Genomic DNA, 17,500 nt, shown 5'->3' on the forward strand with positions numbered 1-17,500 from the left:
TATACAGTGAGACAGGTATACAGGTGAGACAGGTATATAGGTATACAGTGAGACAGGTATATAGGTATACAGTGAGACAGGTTTACAGGTGAGACAGGTATATAGCTATACAGTGAGACAGGTATACAGGTGAGACAGGCATATAGCTATACAGTGAGACAGGTTTACAGGTGAGACAGGTATGTAGGTATACAGTGAGACAGGTATATAGCTATACAGTGAGACAGGTTTACAGGTGAGACAGGTATGTAGGTATACAGTGAGACAGGTATATAGCTATACAGTGAGACAGGTATATAGCTATACAGTGAGACAGGTATATAGCTATACAGTGAGACAGGTATATAGCTATACAGTGAGACAGGTATATAGGTTAGACAGGTATATAGGTTTACAGTGAGACAGGTATATAGGTGAGACAGGTATATAGCTATACAGTGAGACAGGTATACAGTGAGACAGGTATATAGCTATACAGTGAGACAGGTTTACAGGTGAGACAGGTATGTAGGTATACAGTGAGACAGGTATATAGCTATACAGTGAGACAGGTTTACAGGTGAGACAGGTATGTAGGTATACAGTGAGACAGGTATATAGGTATACAGTGAGACAGGTATACAGGTGAGACAGGTATGTAGGTATACAGTGAGACAGGTATACAGGTGAGACAGGAATATAGGTGAGAAAGGTATACAGTAAGACAGGTATGCAGTAAGACAGGTATTTAGTGAGACAGGTATACAGGTGAGACAGGAATATAAGTGAGAAAAGTATACAGTAAGACAGGTATACAGGTGAGACGGGTATATAGCTATACTGTAAGACAGGTATATAGTGAGACAGGTATATAGTGAGACAGGTAAGTGTCACTTCAAAAAATGATAATCTCTCTCCCTTCCCAAATCAATAAATATATAAAACAAAAATATAATATAAAAATAAACCTCACACTATTATATATGAGAATCTAGAATAATATTTATTTATGTCAAATATAAATAAATATAACTAATTCATGTAGATATAAATATAAAAGATTAGATGAGATTAGGTTCTGTTATACATTTAAGAACAAAGTTGTGAAATTTCAGGCTGTATTTATTACAGAATCAGATACAGATTTTTGTTCTACCATACTGGTCATTTTGACCTGGACAGCGCTACAGGACATGGTATGGATGAGGTCTTCATCAGAAATCCTGGTAAATGAAGATATTTTTTGAGATTTAAACTTCAGTTGTGTTTGAAGGTCGAGTTCTGTACAAGAGCAGCTGGAGAGCGTTAGCTAACAGCGCTATTTAAAGACATGTGCTAATCCACCAGACCTCCAGCATGAACCCATCTGCTTCTGTTTCAGACTGACCACAGTGAGGGACAGGCAGCGAGACCGGAGCTCTGACAGTCGAACCAGCATGTGTTTTATTCCTCTTATACCTCAGGAATCCATCAACAATCATACTTTATCTTTACTAAAATACAAAAACTCAAAGCAACCCCTTCTGACCAATCAGAACACAGAATTTTAGTGCAAACATTATTACACTCCACTCCTTCCTCTGAACTCCATGAATGTGTTCTGGAGGAAAAGAGGAAGCAGCTCAGACTCTGTGTGCGGGTCACGTGGGCGCTGAGACTCTGAGGTTATTTTCACGTGGTGTCACGCAGCAGTAAATAAAGCAGAGCGAACAGGACGTGACAACACAACTCCAGAAATAACCACAAAGCCCAGGACACAGGGAGACGTCTTCCTTTAACCTCAGACGTGGAGTGAAATCAGAGAGCTCCATCACTACAGCTTAAGAGAACGAAACTAATTAAGTCTGTTATCTTCACCACTCTCATTTTTTGGCTTTGCATTTTGGAATTAAATGTAGGATTTTGATTCATTTTGGTACTAAAAAATTAGTTTAGGGGTGTGGCTATGCGTAACCTCATGTTGTGATGTCACAACACAAGCTTTATGGTTTTGGACCAATGTGGAAATATTAGAGGAAGAACAACATGGTACCTGGTATTAACTATATTAATATTAGGATATGAATCAAAATAAAGCTGGTTCAACTGCTAGTTAAGTTAACTAATGTGAGCTGTGAGGAATGACTCCTGACATTTTAATAAGGGTAAAGATGAAGAAACGAAGCAGATGATGTGAATTTAGTACGATTTGATACTTACTGTGTTTTTCTGGGCCACCATATCCTTCAAAAAAAGAAGAAAAAAGAAATGAGTGAATTACTCGTCACACATCAGAGTGATAGATTTCTGTGATTCTTCTGATTCTCACTGACAGGAACAAAACAGTGGACAAGGCTTTGACTGCTTTATTTTTATCCAAACCATTCTTAAGCATCAGTTGGTCAGTGCAGAGCGAAACACTTCCACGGGCTGGAAATAGCCTCCACACTTCACTGCCATGTCAGGAATGTGAGTAACGAGCTCCAGCGAGACTTCCTCACCTACGCTGCTCACACCAGCTGCAGCTACACACTGCCCACTGCACTGATGTAGTGATAATGATGTCTAAAAATACTTGTCCACACCTTAGCAAACATTTATCTATACTTTAAGTTTAATAAAACCTTCTACGCTCATAAACATGATGAGCCTTAAACCCAGTGTCGGGCAGTAGGGGGCACTATGCTGATAAAATCTGCATTAGCTTTTCTCTGACTCTCAACTGACCTTATTCTGAAAATCCTGCTTTAACAGTGCTGTATTGAGTGTGTGTGTGTGTGTGTATCACCTTCAGAGACTGCGCTGTGTCAGGGTCAGTGTCGTGGTACAGGATGACGTTGTTGGCCATGTCGAAACTCTCACGAACTCCCAGATGATAAAAGAGGGACGGCTGGCGGAACACATCACTCATATCCACCACCGCGATGTCTGTAAACAGTGTGTGTGTGTGTGTGTTTAATGTGAAACAGATACACAACACTATTATTAGTCCATGCAGTTCTGTACATTTTGCACAAACATACAAATGAAACGATTCACATGAAGCACAAAACGTCGAGCTGTTTCACTGCAGATCTGAAAAAAATCGAAAGCCTCACTGGTCTGAAACAACGTTTGAAGCTTTTCACAACATCTGTGTGATGATAAAAAAAAATGATTAGCTCGCACATCACTAGCTATGGGTCTGCAATCAACAGCACACACAGACAAAGAGCTTCTTTTGTTTTCTGCTCTTTTTCTATTCATTCAGAAAATCAGAGACAGAAACACACACTTCCACCTGAGACGTTTCCTCAGCAAAAAAAACAAACAAAACATAACAAAACTGGGCATAAACACACTGCATTACATTTCCAGCATTTAGCTGACCCCTTAGCCAGAGCTACTTACAATTTATTTCACATTATACAACTGAGGGCTAAGGGCCTTGCTCAGGGGCAGCAGGGTGGACCGGGGATTCAAACTCACAACCTTCTGACCAGCAGTCCAACACCTTCATCACTAAGCGACCACATCCCCAGACTATAACATCTCTCTTTTAAGTAAATTCAATAATTTACTGATTATGAAATAATTCATTATCATGAAATGAGAAGTTCCTCAGCTCTCTCACACCGTGATGAAACTAGACGTCACGTAAACATCTGACTGTGTGGGACCTCGGCCTGGACCTCAGGCTTTAGTCTTTTCTCTGCTCATAAAATTCCACACAGTCCCAGTCACAGGTCTGAAAGCACAAAGTGACAGGAGAAGCTTCCACTAGAAGAGCTGTGAAAGTTCAGGCACTCACGCTGAACTCCAGGCATTTTCTCAGGAACGAAAACAAAAGAGTGGAGATTGTTGTGTTTCAGAGAACATCCTGATAACGGTCCTGATCATAATCCACAATCGGTCCACAATCATAAAATGCAAAAGAAGAAAAATAAACATAATGTACATAAAGCACAGCGGTGTAGCAGAGAGCTGCTGCAGAGATCAGAAGCTCAGAGACTCCGGAGACATTTTATTGGTTATTTTAATGGCTAGTTAAAACTTCACAAATACAGAAATAGTTTATTTGTAAGGCCGTGTCCTGACACTCAGATAATTATACCTAATATTTCGTATGTTCTGATTAAGCAGAAAATCTTCTGTCTTCTTGTAACAAGTTTTCATATGCAAATAACAACAACGAGTCAAAGAATATGCAAATGAGTTCATGAAGACTTGTGATAAGTTTTTTTTTTTTTTTTTTTTTAGTTTTCCTGTAGGGAGTCTGCAGCACCGAGCAGTGATTATAATGAGACGTGATTTACACACGTGGGAGTGCATGAAAAAGTGTCATATGACGTGTGAGAGCTTCTCAGGAATTGTGCTTTCGGTTATGGTAAAGTGTACACAAGCGCAGGTTGGGGCAGGTTCGCTCACATACCACACACACACACACACACACACACACACACACTGTTCAGGCTGAGGAGACGGTTATAAGAGATGTGGAACACGCAAAGGGTCAAAATCACCTCAAAACACTTCCTGACCTTTCAATACACACAAAAAAAGCTCAAGTAAAGGTTCTGCTTTATGAAAAAAAAACAGATTATTAGTCACTAGGGTGCTTGTGACGCTTCGTAATAAAAGTAATCTTCTGTCACCTGGTTAACGTGTTTACACACCTGTGTATCTGACTGGCTTTAAAAAAAAAACAAAAAAACAGATCACCTGCGTCGTAGAAGGTGTCCAGCACCGACGTCTCACCGAAGTCCAGCCTGCCGAAGGTGACGGTGGTGAGGATGGCGCTCTCGGCGTCGCACGCTCTCTGCAGGCACTGCAGCGCTCCGGACTCGGGGCTGTTCGCCGCCACCGCCTTCAGCCCGTCATTCAGGACGTAGACCGCACGCAGACTGCGCTGTTTGGACACCAGACTCGGACTCGGGACGTCCACTCTCTCTGCCGCCGTCACAGCCACACTGGCTGCATGATCTCCACCTGCCTCCGCCGCCGTCTGGCTGGAGACCTCCATTACAGAGCAAGTGTGTGGGTGTTTGTGTGTCTGTGTGTGTCTGGTTCTTTTTCTGGTTCTCTGTAAATTAAAGCACATGCAGAACAGCTTCATGAGCTTTTCTGAATAAATAAAGTAGTTTTGATGTGAAATTCATCTTCATCCATAAACTTTCCTAAAACCTGGACATGTTTCTGTGGGTATAAAGTGTTTTTAGAAATAACTGCATAAAACATTAGGCCAAAATTTTTTATTCCAAAACCATTCCACATGCTGAAGTGTGATGATTATTTTAATTATATTTAAATTAATGCACGTTTAATATTTTTTAACTTTAATTTTTATAATGAAAGCTGTTCTACTGATACACACTGATACACACTGATACACACTACCAGCACGTGAGCGTCCACCTCGCCGTTAGTAGCCTTGAGGAAGTCAGTATCTCGGTCAGGGTGTGGTTTTTATACCTGGTCTCTAATGAGTGCGGTGTGCGGGTGAAGGTGCCGTGCGCGCGCTCGTGTCCCCGCAGCGCAGAGACCTCCTGGTCATCAAATCATCTCTCATCACTGACCCCTGAAGTGTCCTTCATCCGGGTCTCCGGCCTCTGTGGCACTGCAGCGAGAATAACACAGAAATACGTAGAATTAGGCAATAAGAAGGAAGTTTGGGAGTGCTGCAACGCTTTACACACACACACACACACACACACACTGCTTCAAAATATTTAGAAATAGTAATGCCTGATGCAAAGAGTTCTCAGATAACGTGCCCGTACCTGATAATAAGGAACCGGTTGCACGCGACTTTCCGCAAATATTCCAGTGAAAATCTCTCTCTCTCTCTCTCTCTCTCTCTCTCTCTCTCTCTCCCTCTCTCTCTCTCTCTCTCTCTCTCACTTCCCCTCTTCTCTCCTCACTGTGTAAAGTCCAATAGCTAAATATAAAGCGCTTGTTAGGACACGCGCTCAGTCATGTCCAGAAGTTTATTTCTGTCTCCGACCTGAAAGTTCTCTTAAAAAGTCTCTAAAAGTCTAGAAGAGCGCAGAGGTGACCATGCCGAGGCGGAATCACCGAGACTCAACACCACCGAGCTGCACGGGTGCTAAAAAGATGTGTGTGTGTGTGTGTGTGTGTGTGTTAATGGCTCCTCCTGCTGTTTCCTCTGACATGACTAAGTGTATTTACTCAGACGATAGAAACCAACATACTTCAGGGTTCTGTGGAACACGTCACATCACCGTACAGTGTGTGTGTGTGTGTGTGTGTTAGTTATAAGAACATGATAAAGGACAGTGTGGTGTGATGAAGCAGAATTATTGTTATTATAGGACAATCCCTAAACATTTTCTCTCTTTTCAGATATAAACACTCATCCCCTTAGCAGTCTCTCTTTATTCTCTCTCTCTTCAGCTATAAACACTCATCCACTCAGCAGTCTCTCTTTATTCTCTCTCTCTTCAGCTATAAACACTCATCCCCTCATCAGTCTCTCTTTATTCTCTCTCTTATCAGATAGAAACACTCATCCCCTCAGCAGTCTCTCATTATTTTCTCACTTTAGCTATAAACACTCGTCCCCTCATCAGTCTCTCTTTATTCTCTCTCTTATCAGCTATAAACACTCATCCCCTCATCAGTCTCTCATTATTTTCTCACTTTAGCTATAAACACTCGTCCCCTCAGCAGTCTCTCTTTATTCTCTCTCTCTTCAGCTATAAACACTCGTCCCCTCATCAGTCTCTCTTTATTCTCTCTCTTATCAGCTATAAACACTCATCCCCTCATCAGTCTCTCATTATTTTCTCACTTTAGCTATAAACACTCATCCCCTTAGCAGTCTCTCTTTATTCTCTCTCTCTTCAGCTATAAACACTCATCCACTCAGCAGTCTCTCTTTATTCTCTCTCTTATCAGCTATAAACACTCATCCCCTCATCAGTCTCTCATTATTTTCTCACTTTAGCTATAAACACTCGTCCCCTCAGCAGTCTCTCTTTATTCTCTCTCTCTTCAGCTATAAACACTCGTCCCCTCATCAGTCTCTCTTTATTCTCTCTCTTATCAGCTATAAACACTCATCCCCTCATCAGTCTCTCATTATTTTCTCACTTTAGCTATAAACACTCATCCCCTTAGCAGTCTCTCTTTATTCTCTCTCTCTTCAGCTATAAACACTCATCCACTCAGCAGTCTCTCTTTATTCTCTCTCTCTTCAGCTATAAACACTCATCCCCTCATCAGTCTCTCTTTATTCTCTCTCTTATCAGATAGAAACACTCATCCCCTCAGCAGTCTCTCATTATTTTCTCACTTTAGCTATAAACACTCGTCCCCTCACCAGTCTCTCTTTATTCTCTCTCTTATCAGCTATAAACACTCATCCACTCAGCAGTCTCTCATTATTTTCTCACTTTAGCTATAAACACTCATCCCCTCAGCAGTCTCTCTTTATTCTCTCTCTTCAGCTATAAACACTTGTCCACTCAGCAGTCTCTCTTTATTCTCTCTTTCTTCAGATATAAACACTCGTCCCTTCAGCAGTCTCTCTTTATTCTCTCTCTCTTCAGCTATAAACATTCGTCCCCTCATCAGTCTCTCTTTATTCTCTCTCTTATCAGCTATAAACACTCGTCACCTCAGCAGTCTCTCTTTATTCTCTCTCTTATCAGCTATAAACACTCATCCACTCAGTAGTCTCTCATTATTTTCTCACTTTAGCTATAAACACTTGTCCACTCAGCAGTCTCTCTTTATTCTCTCTTTCTTCAGATATAAACACTCGTCCCTTCAGCAGTCTCTCTTTATTCTCTCTCTCGTCAGCTATAAACACTTGTCCACTCAGCAGTCTCTCTTTATTCTCTCTTTCTTCAGCTATAAACACTCGTCCCCTCAGCAGTTTCTCTTTATTCTCTCTCTTCAGCTATAAACACTTGTCCACTCAGCAGTCTCTCTTTATTCTCTCTTTCTTCAGATATAAACACTCGTCCCTTCAGCAGTCTCTCTTTATTCTCTCTCTCGTCAGCTATAAACACTCGTCCCCTCAGCAGTCTCTCTCTCTCTCTTGAAATATAAACACTCATCCCCTCAGCAGTCTCCCTTTCTTCTCTCTCTTCAGCTATAAACACTCGTCCCCTCAGCAGTCTCTCTTTCTTCTCTCTCTATCAGCTATAAACACTTGTCCACTCAGCAGTCTCTCTTTATTCTCTCTTTCTTCAGCTATAAACACTCGTCCCCTCAGCAGTCTCTCTTTATTCTCTCTCTTCAGCTATAAACACTCATCCCCTCAGCAGTCTCTCTTTATTCTCTCTCTCTTCAGCTATAAACACTCATCCCCTCAGCAGTCTCTCTTTATTCTCTCTCTTCAGCTATAAACACTTGTCCACTCAGCAGTCTCTCTTTATTCTCTCTTTCTTCAGATATAAACACTCGTCCCCTCAGCAGTCTCTCTTTATTCTCTCTCTCGTCAGCTATAAACACTCGTCCCCTCAGCATTCTCTCTCTCTCTCTTGAAATATAAACACTCATCCCCTCAGCAGTCTCCCTTTATTCTCTCTCTCTTCAGCTATAAACACTCGTCCCCTCAGCAGTCTCTCTCTCTCTCTCTTGAAATATAAACACTCATCCCCTCAACAGTCTCTCTTTATTTTCTCTCTCTTCAGATATAAACACTCGTCCCCTCATCAGTCTCTCTTTATTCTCTCTCTCTTATCAGATAGAAACACTCATCCCCTCAGCAGTCTCTCATTATTTTCTCTCTTTAGCTATAAACACTCGTCCTCTTAGCAGTCTCTCTTTATTCTCTCTCTTCAGCTATAAACACTTGTCCACTCAGCAGTCTCTCTTTATTCTCTCTCTCTTCAGATATAAACACTCATCCCCTCAGCAGTCTCTCTTTATTCTCTCTCTCTTCAGATATAAACACTCGTCCCCTCAGCAGTCTCTCTTTATTCTCTCTCTCTTCAGATATAAACACTTGTCCCCTCAGCAGTCTCTCTCTCTCTCTTGAAATATAAACACTCATCCCCTCAGCAGTCTCTCTTTATTTTCTCTCTCTTCAGCTATAAACACTCGTCCCCTTAGCAGTCTCTCTTTATTCTCTCTCTTCAGCTATAAACACTTGTCCACTCAGCAGTCTCTATTTATTCTCTCTCTCTTCAGCTATAAACACTTGTCCCCTCAACAGTCTCTCTTTATTCTCTCTCTTTAGCTATAAACACTTGTCCCCTCAGCAGTCTCTCTTTATTTTGTCTCTATCAGCTATAAACACTTATCCCCTCAGCAGTCTCTCTTTATTCTCTCTCTTCAGCTATAAACACTTGTCCCCTCAGCAGTCTCTCTTTATTCTCTCTCTTCAGCTATAAACACTTGTCCCCTCAGCAGTCTCCCTTTATTCGCTTTCTCTCTCTATCAGCTATAAACACTCATCCCCTCAGCAGTCTCCCTTTATTCTCTGTCTCTATCAGCTATAAACACTCATCCCCTCAGCAGTCTCTCTTTATTCTCTGTCTCTATCAGCTATAAACACTCATCCCCTCAGCAGTCTCTCTTTATTCTCTGTCTCTATCAGCTATAAACACTCATCCCCTCAGCAGTCTCTCTTTATTCTCTGTCTCTATTAGCTATAAACACTCATCCCCTCAGCAGTCTTTCTTTATTCTGTCCTTATGTCCTTCCTCTGTTCCTCTGACCGATACACAGCACTGACACTGGAGACTCCTTCCACACACATGCATTTTTTTTTAATGCAGAGAGAAACTGTTGTCACTCCTGGAGAGTAAAACAGTCTCACCCTACTCCCTGTAATGCCTTGGATATCCTCACAGAGGGATTCTTCATGTTCTCACACTCCGGAATGTTCTACATGAGAGTTCTGGATCCACTTCAGCAATTTATTTGAATTTGATCCTCCTGATTAAAACACTTTAAAACACAGCGCTCATGTTTCCTCCGTCCCTCTCATTATGTAAGCCCTGAATGTTCTAGAGAAGTCTCTGACTCAGGTTCTGAGCTCATGTTTCCTCTAATTGGAGCTCATCCATCTCTGTGTTCCTCAGAGACTCTACACACACACACACACACACACACACACACTCCTACAGGAGCCCATTAAACACAGCTAATGTTTTAAAAAGAGGAGTCAGGGGTTAAAGCTTCAGCTAACTCTGTGTGTGTGCATATGTGTGTGTGTGTGTGTGTGTGTGTGCATGTGTGTGTGTGTGTGCATGTGTGTGTGTGTGTGTGTGTGTGTGGAGATTGATGGCTTGGCAATATAATACACAGTGTGTTGTGTGACCAAAAATATCTACAGCTATTGTATATCTGACCTGGAGCATCTGTAATATCACTCAGAAATCTGCACATTCTCTACATTCTTCATGAAAACTCAAACTTTTATTTATCATAAAAGTTAAAAAACGAATAAAAAAACGAATCCAGACATCTGCAAGGTTAGAAATAATGATTTCTGCTTGAAATAAGATTTTAGTGCTTCACAAGCTTTCATGAAGAATCCTCCACCTGCAGATTCACAGCACATCACTCCACGTTTCCTCAAGCTCCTCCCACATGATGGACAGCATTAATGGCCACTTTTTTTCATAGCATCCAGTCAAGCTGACCCGCAGCTCCCTCAGCAGCTCTGCAGGGTTGAGATCCACTGGGTTTCAGGTCATTGTTCTGCTGGAGTTCCACGTTTAAATTTTCCCACTTCAGCAGGAGCAAAACCTCAGCAGACCTCCACGTTTCATCCAGCGTGCTTCACTCCTCCAGCATCTTCTCATTTCATCTGCACTTCACAAAAGTTCTCAAACCTCAAACATCTGTCCATAACACTAATTAGTCAGTCATGATCTCACATCTCCATTTATTTGTTGAACCTCTGAGATGACCAGCACCCTGGATTCTCCTCCTCACCACTGAAGATCAGACTGGTGTTTCCTGGTGTTTTGTGGATGGTGTTTAATAAAGCTGCTATCTGAGGAGCGTCTGTTCCTCTAACTACAGACTCTGAGATGTTTCTCCTCCTGCACAGAGACCTCACACCTCTCCTTCTGTCCCAGTTAGAGGCAGCGTGATGAAGGAAACACTGCACAATTTCACACTGTCTTCCTTTCTAAAAAACAACAGACTGATGACTCGCTGAAGGAAACTGAGACCATAAACAAACGCACAGATAGACAGACAGACAAGCAGACAGACAGATAAATAGACAGGTGTACAAACTTTTAGAGGCAGTCAGATAGACAAAAAAGACAGACAGACAGAGAGACAGACAAAAAGTGATAGATTGACAGATAGACAAAAAGTTTGACAGACAGAGGCAGATAGATAGACATACATACAGACAGACAGAGGCAGATAGATAGACATACATACAGACAGATAGAGGCAGAGAGACAGACAGACAAAAAGTGATAGATTAACATACAGACAGACAGACAGAAAGATAGACAGACAGAGGCAGAGAGACAGACAGACAAAAAGTGATAGATTAACATACTGACAGACAGAAAGATAGACAGATAGAGGCAGAGAGACAGACAGACAAAAAGTGATAGATTAACATACAGACAGACAGACAGAAAGATAGACAGACAGAGGCAGAGAGACATACATACAGACAGATAGAGGCAGACAGATAGACAGAAACAGAGGCAGACAGACAGATGAATGAAATTTGAGGCACAGAGTATTTTGGAATATTCTTTTTTAATAAAATCTGCACACATAAATGCATTTTCCGTACATTAAAATATAAAAGTTTATATAAGACTTTCTCAAAAGAAGAAGAAGAAGAAACAGCATCAAGAAAACAAAATGTGCATTTTCTCCTAATCGCTGACAGACATGAACAAAAAGACATGATTTTATTCCAAATAAAGAAGGCCTCAGTGCAGGCGAGAGGAGAGCGACAGGGCAGGACAGTCAGGAGGGTGAGAGGACAGCGACAGGGCAGGACAGTCAGGAGGGTGAGAGGACAGCGACAGGGCAGGACAGTCAGGAGGGTGAGAGGACAGCGACAGGGCAGGACAGTCAGGAGGGTGAGAGGACAGCGACAGGGCAGGACAGTCAGGAGGGTGAGAAGACAGCGACAGGGCAGGACAGTCAGGAGGGTGAGAGGACAGCGACAGGGCAGGACAGTCAGGAGGGTGAGAGGACAGCGACAGGGCAGGACAGTCAGGAGGGTGAGAGGACAGCGACAGGGCAGGACAGTCAGGAGGGTGAGAGGACAGCGACAGGGCAGGACAGTCAGGAGGGTGAGAGGACAGCGACAGGGCAGGACAGTCAGGAGGGTGAGAGGACAGCGACAGGGCAGGACAGTCAGGAGGGTGAGAGGACAGCGACAGGGCAGGACAGTCAGGAGGGTGAGAGGACAGCGACAGGGCAGGACAGTCAGGAGGGTGAGAGGACAGCGACAGGGCAGGACAGTCAGGAGGGTGAGAGGACAGCGACAGGGCAGGACAGTGAGGAGGGTGAGAGGACAGCGACAGGGCAGGACAGTCAGGAGGGTGAGAGGACAGCGACAGGGCAGGACAGTCAGGAGGGTGAGAGGACAGCGACAGGGCAGGACAGTCAGGAGGGTGAGAGGACAGCGACAGGGCAGGACAGTCAGGAGGGTGAGAGGACAGCGACAGGGCAGGACAGTCAGGAGGGTGAGAGGACAGCGACAGGGCAGGACAGTCAGGAGGAAAATAAAAAAAAGGCCACGAAGATAAAATCGAAGAAAAGAAGGTGGAGTGAAGCGAGTGAAGACCGACGCAGCGGCCTCTCCGTCGCTGGATGGAGCGCAGTACCAGGAGAAGATGGGTTCCTCCTCAACACCATGGGAAACAATCAAATAAGAAAAATGTAGAAGTGAGGGAAGCATTGGTTTGTTTTCTCATTGCTGTTGTTCTCACACACTTTTTGTTCATCTTTTTTTTGGCACGAATCCGTCTGCCAGGCGTTCGGAGTTTCTGCCTTTTGACCTCAACCACTTGGGAATCATGTGCGTTCATTTGGAGAGAACCTTCTTTATGTTCTCGACATCCATCTGAAACACACACACAGACAGCAGGAACACAATGACGTGAGAATATTCTCCACCTCAGAACTTTTCAGGTTTAAAGTGAGACAAGAACCAATGAGAGAAGGTCTTTAGATCTTTAGGCTTCCTCACAGGTTCCTCAGAGGTTCTTTACATTTCACAGACAGCGTGTATACGTTCTATTCTACACACAGTGGTTCTTTGTGTTCTGTATAAACACACTGCATGTTTTATTTGCATAGGAAAATAATTCCACAGGATTCCTGCTCACCTGCAGGGACAAGCGGATCTTTTTCTCCTCGTCTAGTTCACTCACAAGCTGTTTCATCTCTTGTCTGGGAAAAAAAACAGAAAACATGAAATCCAGTGAAAAAAAAACAAATAAGGAGCAAGGAATGCTGAAGGAATGCTGATGGGATTGTTTTTTAAAAACATCTCCCTCATATCTACTAAACATCTCTTTCTCCTTCTAAATGTCTCCATTCCTCCATCCTTCCTCTTAGTTTAAAATCTCCATCCATCTTCCTCTTTCTTTCCTCTTCCTCCTTCAAACATCTTGACCTTTCCAGAAGTCTCCCTCATTCTTCTATCCATGATCCCCTCCTTCCAAATGACTGAACTGTATAAAACATCTTCTTTTCCCTTCTAAACTTCTCCATCCCCTCTTATCAACTTCTCTGTATCTCCTGCCAAACATCTCTTCCTCTTTTGAAACATCTCTGCATCCTTTTAAGTATCTCCATCTTTCCAAACATCACCTCCTCCTGACTTGCCCTTCCATCTCTCTATCTAAACATCTCCACTGCTTCATCCCTACTTGTGCTGGCTCTTCATCAACTCCACGGTGGATCTCAGCTCTCGTAGTTGATTTCTGAGCTCCTCCATCGTGGTGGAACCCTGCTCGTTCTTCATCTTGGCCTCCATGGAGGGAGAGTGAGGCCTGAGGGCCGTGGCACTGGGAGCTGTGGTCAGAGTCGAGGGTTTGGAGGACTTCTCAGGAGCCTGTAGAGAAGAAATCCACATGGGGTTTAGAACATCATGTTCCACAGACTAATACACTCGCTGGTCTGCTGATCTTCTGAGCATCATCAGCGTCAGGGCCTCAGTCTCATTGTGTGTGTGTGTTTGTGTGTGTTGGTTAAGGTCGCCCCTTTGTGGTGGGATCAGGGAATGCATGCAAAGGAAAGGAACATGTAACAAGGTGAGGTTCAGGGCAGGTGGGTGTGGCTAGGAGGAGGGGGCAGGGCTTACTGTGATGACAGGCAGTGCTTTGGGCATCTTTCTGGTGCTGTCCAGAGGTTTGGGAGGGAATGAGTCCGGCTCGTCCTTCCCCTTCTCCCTCTCTCTTGGCTCGTTCTCCAGAGATAGCGAATCTAGGAGGTCATTGCTGGGGACAGAGGACTGAGGAAGACGTGGAGATTAGAGAAAACACACACACAAACACACACACACGTTCTCAGTTTCAAGGAAAATAAAATGAAAGGCTTTTGAAAGACAGCAGCTGATTTTTACTCATCCCTCATTTACAAAATTAAAAGAGAAACAAGTGAAGTGGGTGGGGCAGTGGGCGGGGCTACAGGTGCAGTAGCAGATAGGTCTGATCTTAAAAAAACCCTCACACATGCACTTTCTCACAGTTACCTTTACATTTGGACACGGAAAGCTTCAGGGTTTTTCAGGTTCCTGTGATTTCCCGTGCTGTGGAACATCTTACCAGTGAAATATTTAAAAATTCCTGAGGAGTTTGCTAATTCAGTGCTGCATTCTAGAGTTAGATCATTCAATATTTTTTTTAATTTAAAAATTAATTTCAAATATATATTTGACACAGAAGCAGAAAATTAGTTAAGGTTTCAGAAATCAGACTTTGCTGTGAGACATTAATAAACTTAAGATTCGATAATAAATATGACCAAGATATTTAAATATTAAGATATAGATACTACAGATATTAAATATTTATTAAAGATTTTTTAGATATTTATTACAGTCCTGTGATTTTGCTCTAAAAAGCTCACAGTGTGGTGAGAGCCAATCAAATTTCTGCCTTTAAGAAAGTGAAAGCCATTTCATTTTGTCTTTTAAGCATTTGACACCGATAACTCATGCATAATCATGAGACTGACATCATGAATCCTTTTGCCCCGCCCATATTTTCCCTTCTCATTTGCATAACGGCAGAGAAATTCTCAACTTTTTATCCACCTGCATGCTTTTATCTGTCCCACATTCACTCCCATAATCCTTTAGACAGGACTGTGTGTGTGTGTGTGTGTGTGTGTGTGTGTGTGCCCGTGTGTGTGTGTGTGTGTGTGTGTGTGGACTCACAGATGTGAAGATCTGAGAGCGAGGTCGTCGGTCTGTGACTCGAGGTCTGGAGGCAGTGGGGTGACTCAATTTCTCTGTGGAAGTGACGATGGAATCGAAGTCATCTATATCTCACACACACACACACACATTACATACAGATAACACAGACAAATGTGAAAGTGATGACATCATCACGTGAGTGTTTTCACACCCCACACGCATGTTCACACTCACCGACTTCAGACTGTTTGTCTGATGATGTCCGATCTGAAGCTACACCAGAACTGTCAGACCTACACACACACACACACACACACGTGGCTATATATGTGACATCATAACCTTTATTCCTTTATGCTTTGAGTATATGTGTCCAGGCCATGCCTACTTTCACAGCGTGGCAGAACATGAACAGTATGGAGAAGTGAGGAAGAAAGTGAAGGAGAAGGTGAAGGAGAAGAAAGAGAGAAGGTGAAGGAGAAGGTAAATGAAAAGGTGAAGGAGAAGGTGAAGGAGAAGTGAGGGAGAAGTGATGGAGAAGGTAAATGAGAAGGTGAAGGAGAAGTGTGGGAGAAGTGATGGAGAAGGTGAAGGAAAAGAGAGAGAGTAGGTGATGGAGAAGTGAAGGAAAAGGTGAATGAGAAGGTGAAGGAGAAGAGAGGGAGAAGGTGAGGGAGAAGGTGAGGGAGAAGGTGAAGGAGAAATGAAGGAGAGGTAAGGGAGAAGGTGAGGGAGAAAAGAGAGAGAAGGTGAGGGAGAAAAGAGGCAGAAGTGAGAGAGAAGGCGAAGGAGAAGTGAAGAAGAAGGTAAGGGAGAAGAGAGGGAGAAGTGAGAGAGAAGGTGAGGGAGAGGTAAGGGAGAAGGTGAAGGAGAAGAGAGAGAGAGAAGGTGAGGGAGAAGGTGAAGGAGAGGTAAGGGAGAAGATGAGGGAGAAGAGAGGGAGAAGTGAGAGAGAAGGTGAAGGAGAAGTGAAGGAGCAGGTGAAGGGGAAGTGAGGGAGAAGTGAAGGAGCAGATGAAGGAGAAGGTAAATGAAAAGGTGAAGGAGAAGGTGAAGGAGAAGTGAGGGAGAAGTGATGGAGAAGGTAAATGAGAAGGTGAAGGAGAAGTGTGGGAGAAGTGATGGAGAAGGTGAAGGAAAAGAGAGAGAGTAGGTGATGGAGAAGTGAAGGAAAAGGTGAATGAGAAGGTGAAGGGGAAGAGAGGGAGAAGGTGAGGGAGAAGGTGAAGGAGAAGTGAGAGAGAAGTGAGAGAGAAGTGAGAGAGATGTGTGGGAGAAGGTAAAGGAGAAGGTGAGAGCAGAACTGACTGTATGCTGGGAGCTGCTGGTCTCTCGGGTCGCTTCGGGGGAACAGCTGAGGGCCGGTTCAGGGAGTTGTTGCTCTTCGGGGGTAAAGGCTTCTTTGGTGGAAAGACGGGAAGCACCGGCTTCTGCTGGACCTCAACCAACTTGATTTCATCACCTACACATCATCATCATCATCATCATCATCATCAACCAATCAGAGATGACAGAGTGTGAAAGTGTTCTAACAGGAAAGAAATGTGTGTGGTGAAGCACGACTTCCACACGCAGTGAGTCTCACACACACACACACACACACACACACACTCGTGTTAGCAGCCAGAGCGTAACAAACATCGACATCAGGAGGCTCCCTGGGGCTGTAAGGAGAGCCGGGTTAGTGAGTGAACTGATGAAGATAAAGACTTTTGGCGCGCTTGGTGCTACCTTTCTCCTCGACACGCTGAGGAAGAGACTCGGGTCGCTCAGGAGGAACCTTTTTAACCTCTGGCTTTTTGTCTGAGGGGTCAGGACACACACAAACACACACACACACACCGAGCACACACACTGCTTTACTCTCGCTCTCTGGACTACACATTGTGGGTAATTTCACCCTCCGGTGATGATGTGTTTTAGCCACAAGAGGGCGCCATGAGCTTAAAAATCCCTCATTATTTTCAACTCGGCTTCATCATGACGCACTGCTGATATACACATTATTATAATCAGGCAGCAGAAATGATTGACTACACCAATTAAATTATAAAATATACAAATATAATATAACCCTTAAAAATGTAGATCTAGAAAGAACTTGATAAACATTGTGTTATTTATTTTACTTAATAATTAAATTTAGTAGCATTTTTTTAGTATATTGTCTAATATATTTCCTTGTTTTTTGTACAGTGAGATTTAGAGATATTAATTCACTCT

At 43.2% G+C, this 17,500-nt stretch overlaps 3 protein-coding genes across 5 annotated transcripts in view; 1 reads left to right on the forward strand and 2 right to left on the reverse strand.

The window, feature by feature from the left end:
• The window catches only part of map3k15 (mitogen-activated protein kinase kinase kinase 15), a 35,065-nt gene extending 28,992 nt beyond the window's left edge, over window positions 1–6,073 (reverse strand). The window contains exons 1-5 of one of the 2 annotated variants that reach the window (XM_058376552.1): window positions 5,718–6,073; window positions 5,410–5,554; window positions 4,660–5,020; window positions 2,747–2,886; window positions 2,179–2,202 (exon numbers count right to left, since the gene is read on the reverse strand). In XM_058376552.1, the coding sequence (XP_058232535.1) occupies window positions 2,179–2,202; window positions 2,747–2,886; window positions 4,660–4,960 (465 nt within the window). In that variant the 5' untranslated portion in view covers window positions 4,961–5,020; window positions 5,410–5,554; window positions 5,718–6,073. The remainder of the gene's footprint in view (window positions 1–2,178; window positions 2,203–2,746; window positions 2,887–4,659; window positions 5,021–5,409; window positions 5,555–5,717) is intronic. The other variant, XM_058376553.1, reaches the window with a different exon arrangement.
• Window positions 5,995–12,793, forward strand: LOC131343922 (uncharacterized). The gene is made up of 2 exons (XM_058375798.1): window positions 5,995–6,040; window positions 11,823–12,793. Exons 1-2 carry the CDS (start codon window positions 5,995–5,997, stop codon window positions 12,791–12,793), a joined length of 1,017 nt encoding a protein of 338 aa, XP_058231781.1.
• The window catches only part of sh3kbp1 (SH3-domain kinase binding protein 1), a 61,013-nt gene continuing 55,143 nt past the window's right edge, over window positions 11,631–17,500 (reverse strand). The window contains exons 11-18 of one of the 2 annotated variants that reach the window (XM_058376533.1): window positions 17,009–17,080; window positions 16,586–16,739; window positions 15,512–15,570; window positions 15,296–15,399; window positions 14,219–14,368; window positions 13,785–13,969; window positions 13,239–13,302; window positions 11,631–12,973 (exon numbers count right to left, since the gene is read on the reverse strand). In XM_058376533.1, coding sequence (XP_058232516.1) covers window positions 12,935–12,973; window positions 13,239–13,302; window positions 13,785–13,969; window positions 14,219–14,368; window positions 15,296–15,399; window positions 15,512–15,570; window positions 16,586–16,739; window positions 17,009–17,080 — 827 coding nt within the window. In that variant the 3' untranslated portion in view covers window positions 11,631–12,934. The remainder of the gene's footprint in view (window positions 12,974–13,238; window positions 13,303–13,784; window positions 13,970–14,218; window positions 14,369–15,295; window positions 15,400–15,511; window positions 15,571–16,585; window positions 16,740–17,008; window positions 17,081–17,500) is intronic. The other variant, XM_058376534.1, reaches the window with a different exon arrangement.

The sequence above is a fragment of the Hemibagrus wyckioides genome, linkage group LG23, assembly GCF_019097595.1.
Source record: "Hemibagrus wyckioides isolate EC202008001 linkage group LG23, SWU_Hwy_1.0, whole genome shotgun sequence".
In the NCBI taxonomy this organism is placed as follows: Eukaryota; Metazoa; Chordata; class Actinopteri; order Siluriformes; family Bagridae; genus Hemibagrus; species Hemibagrus wyckioides.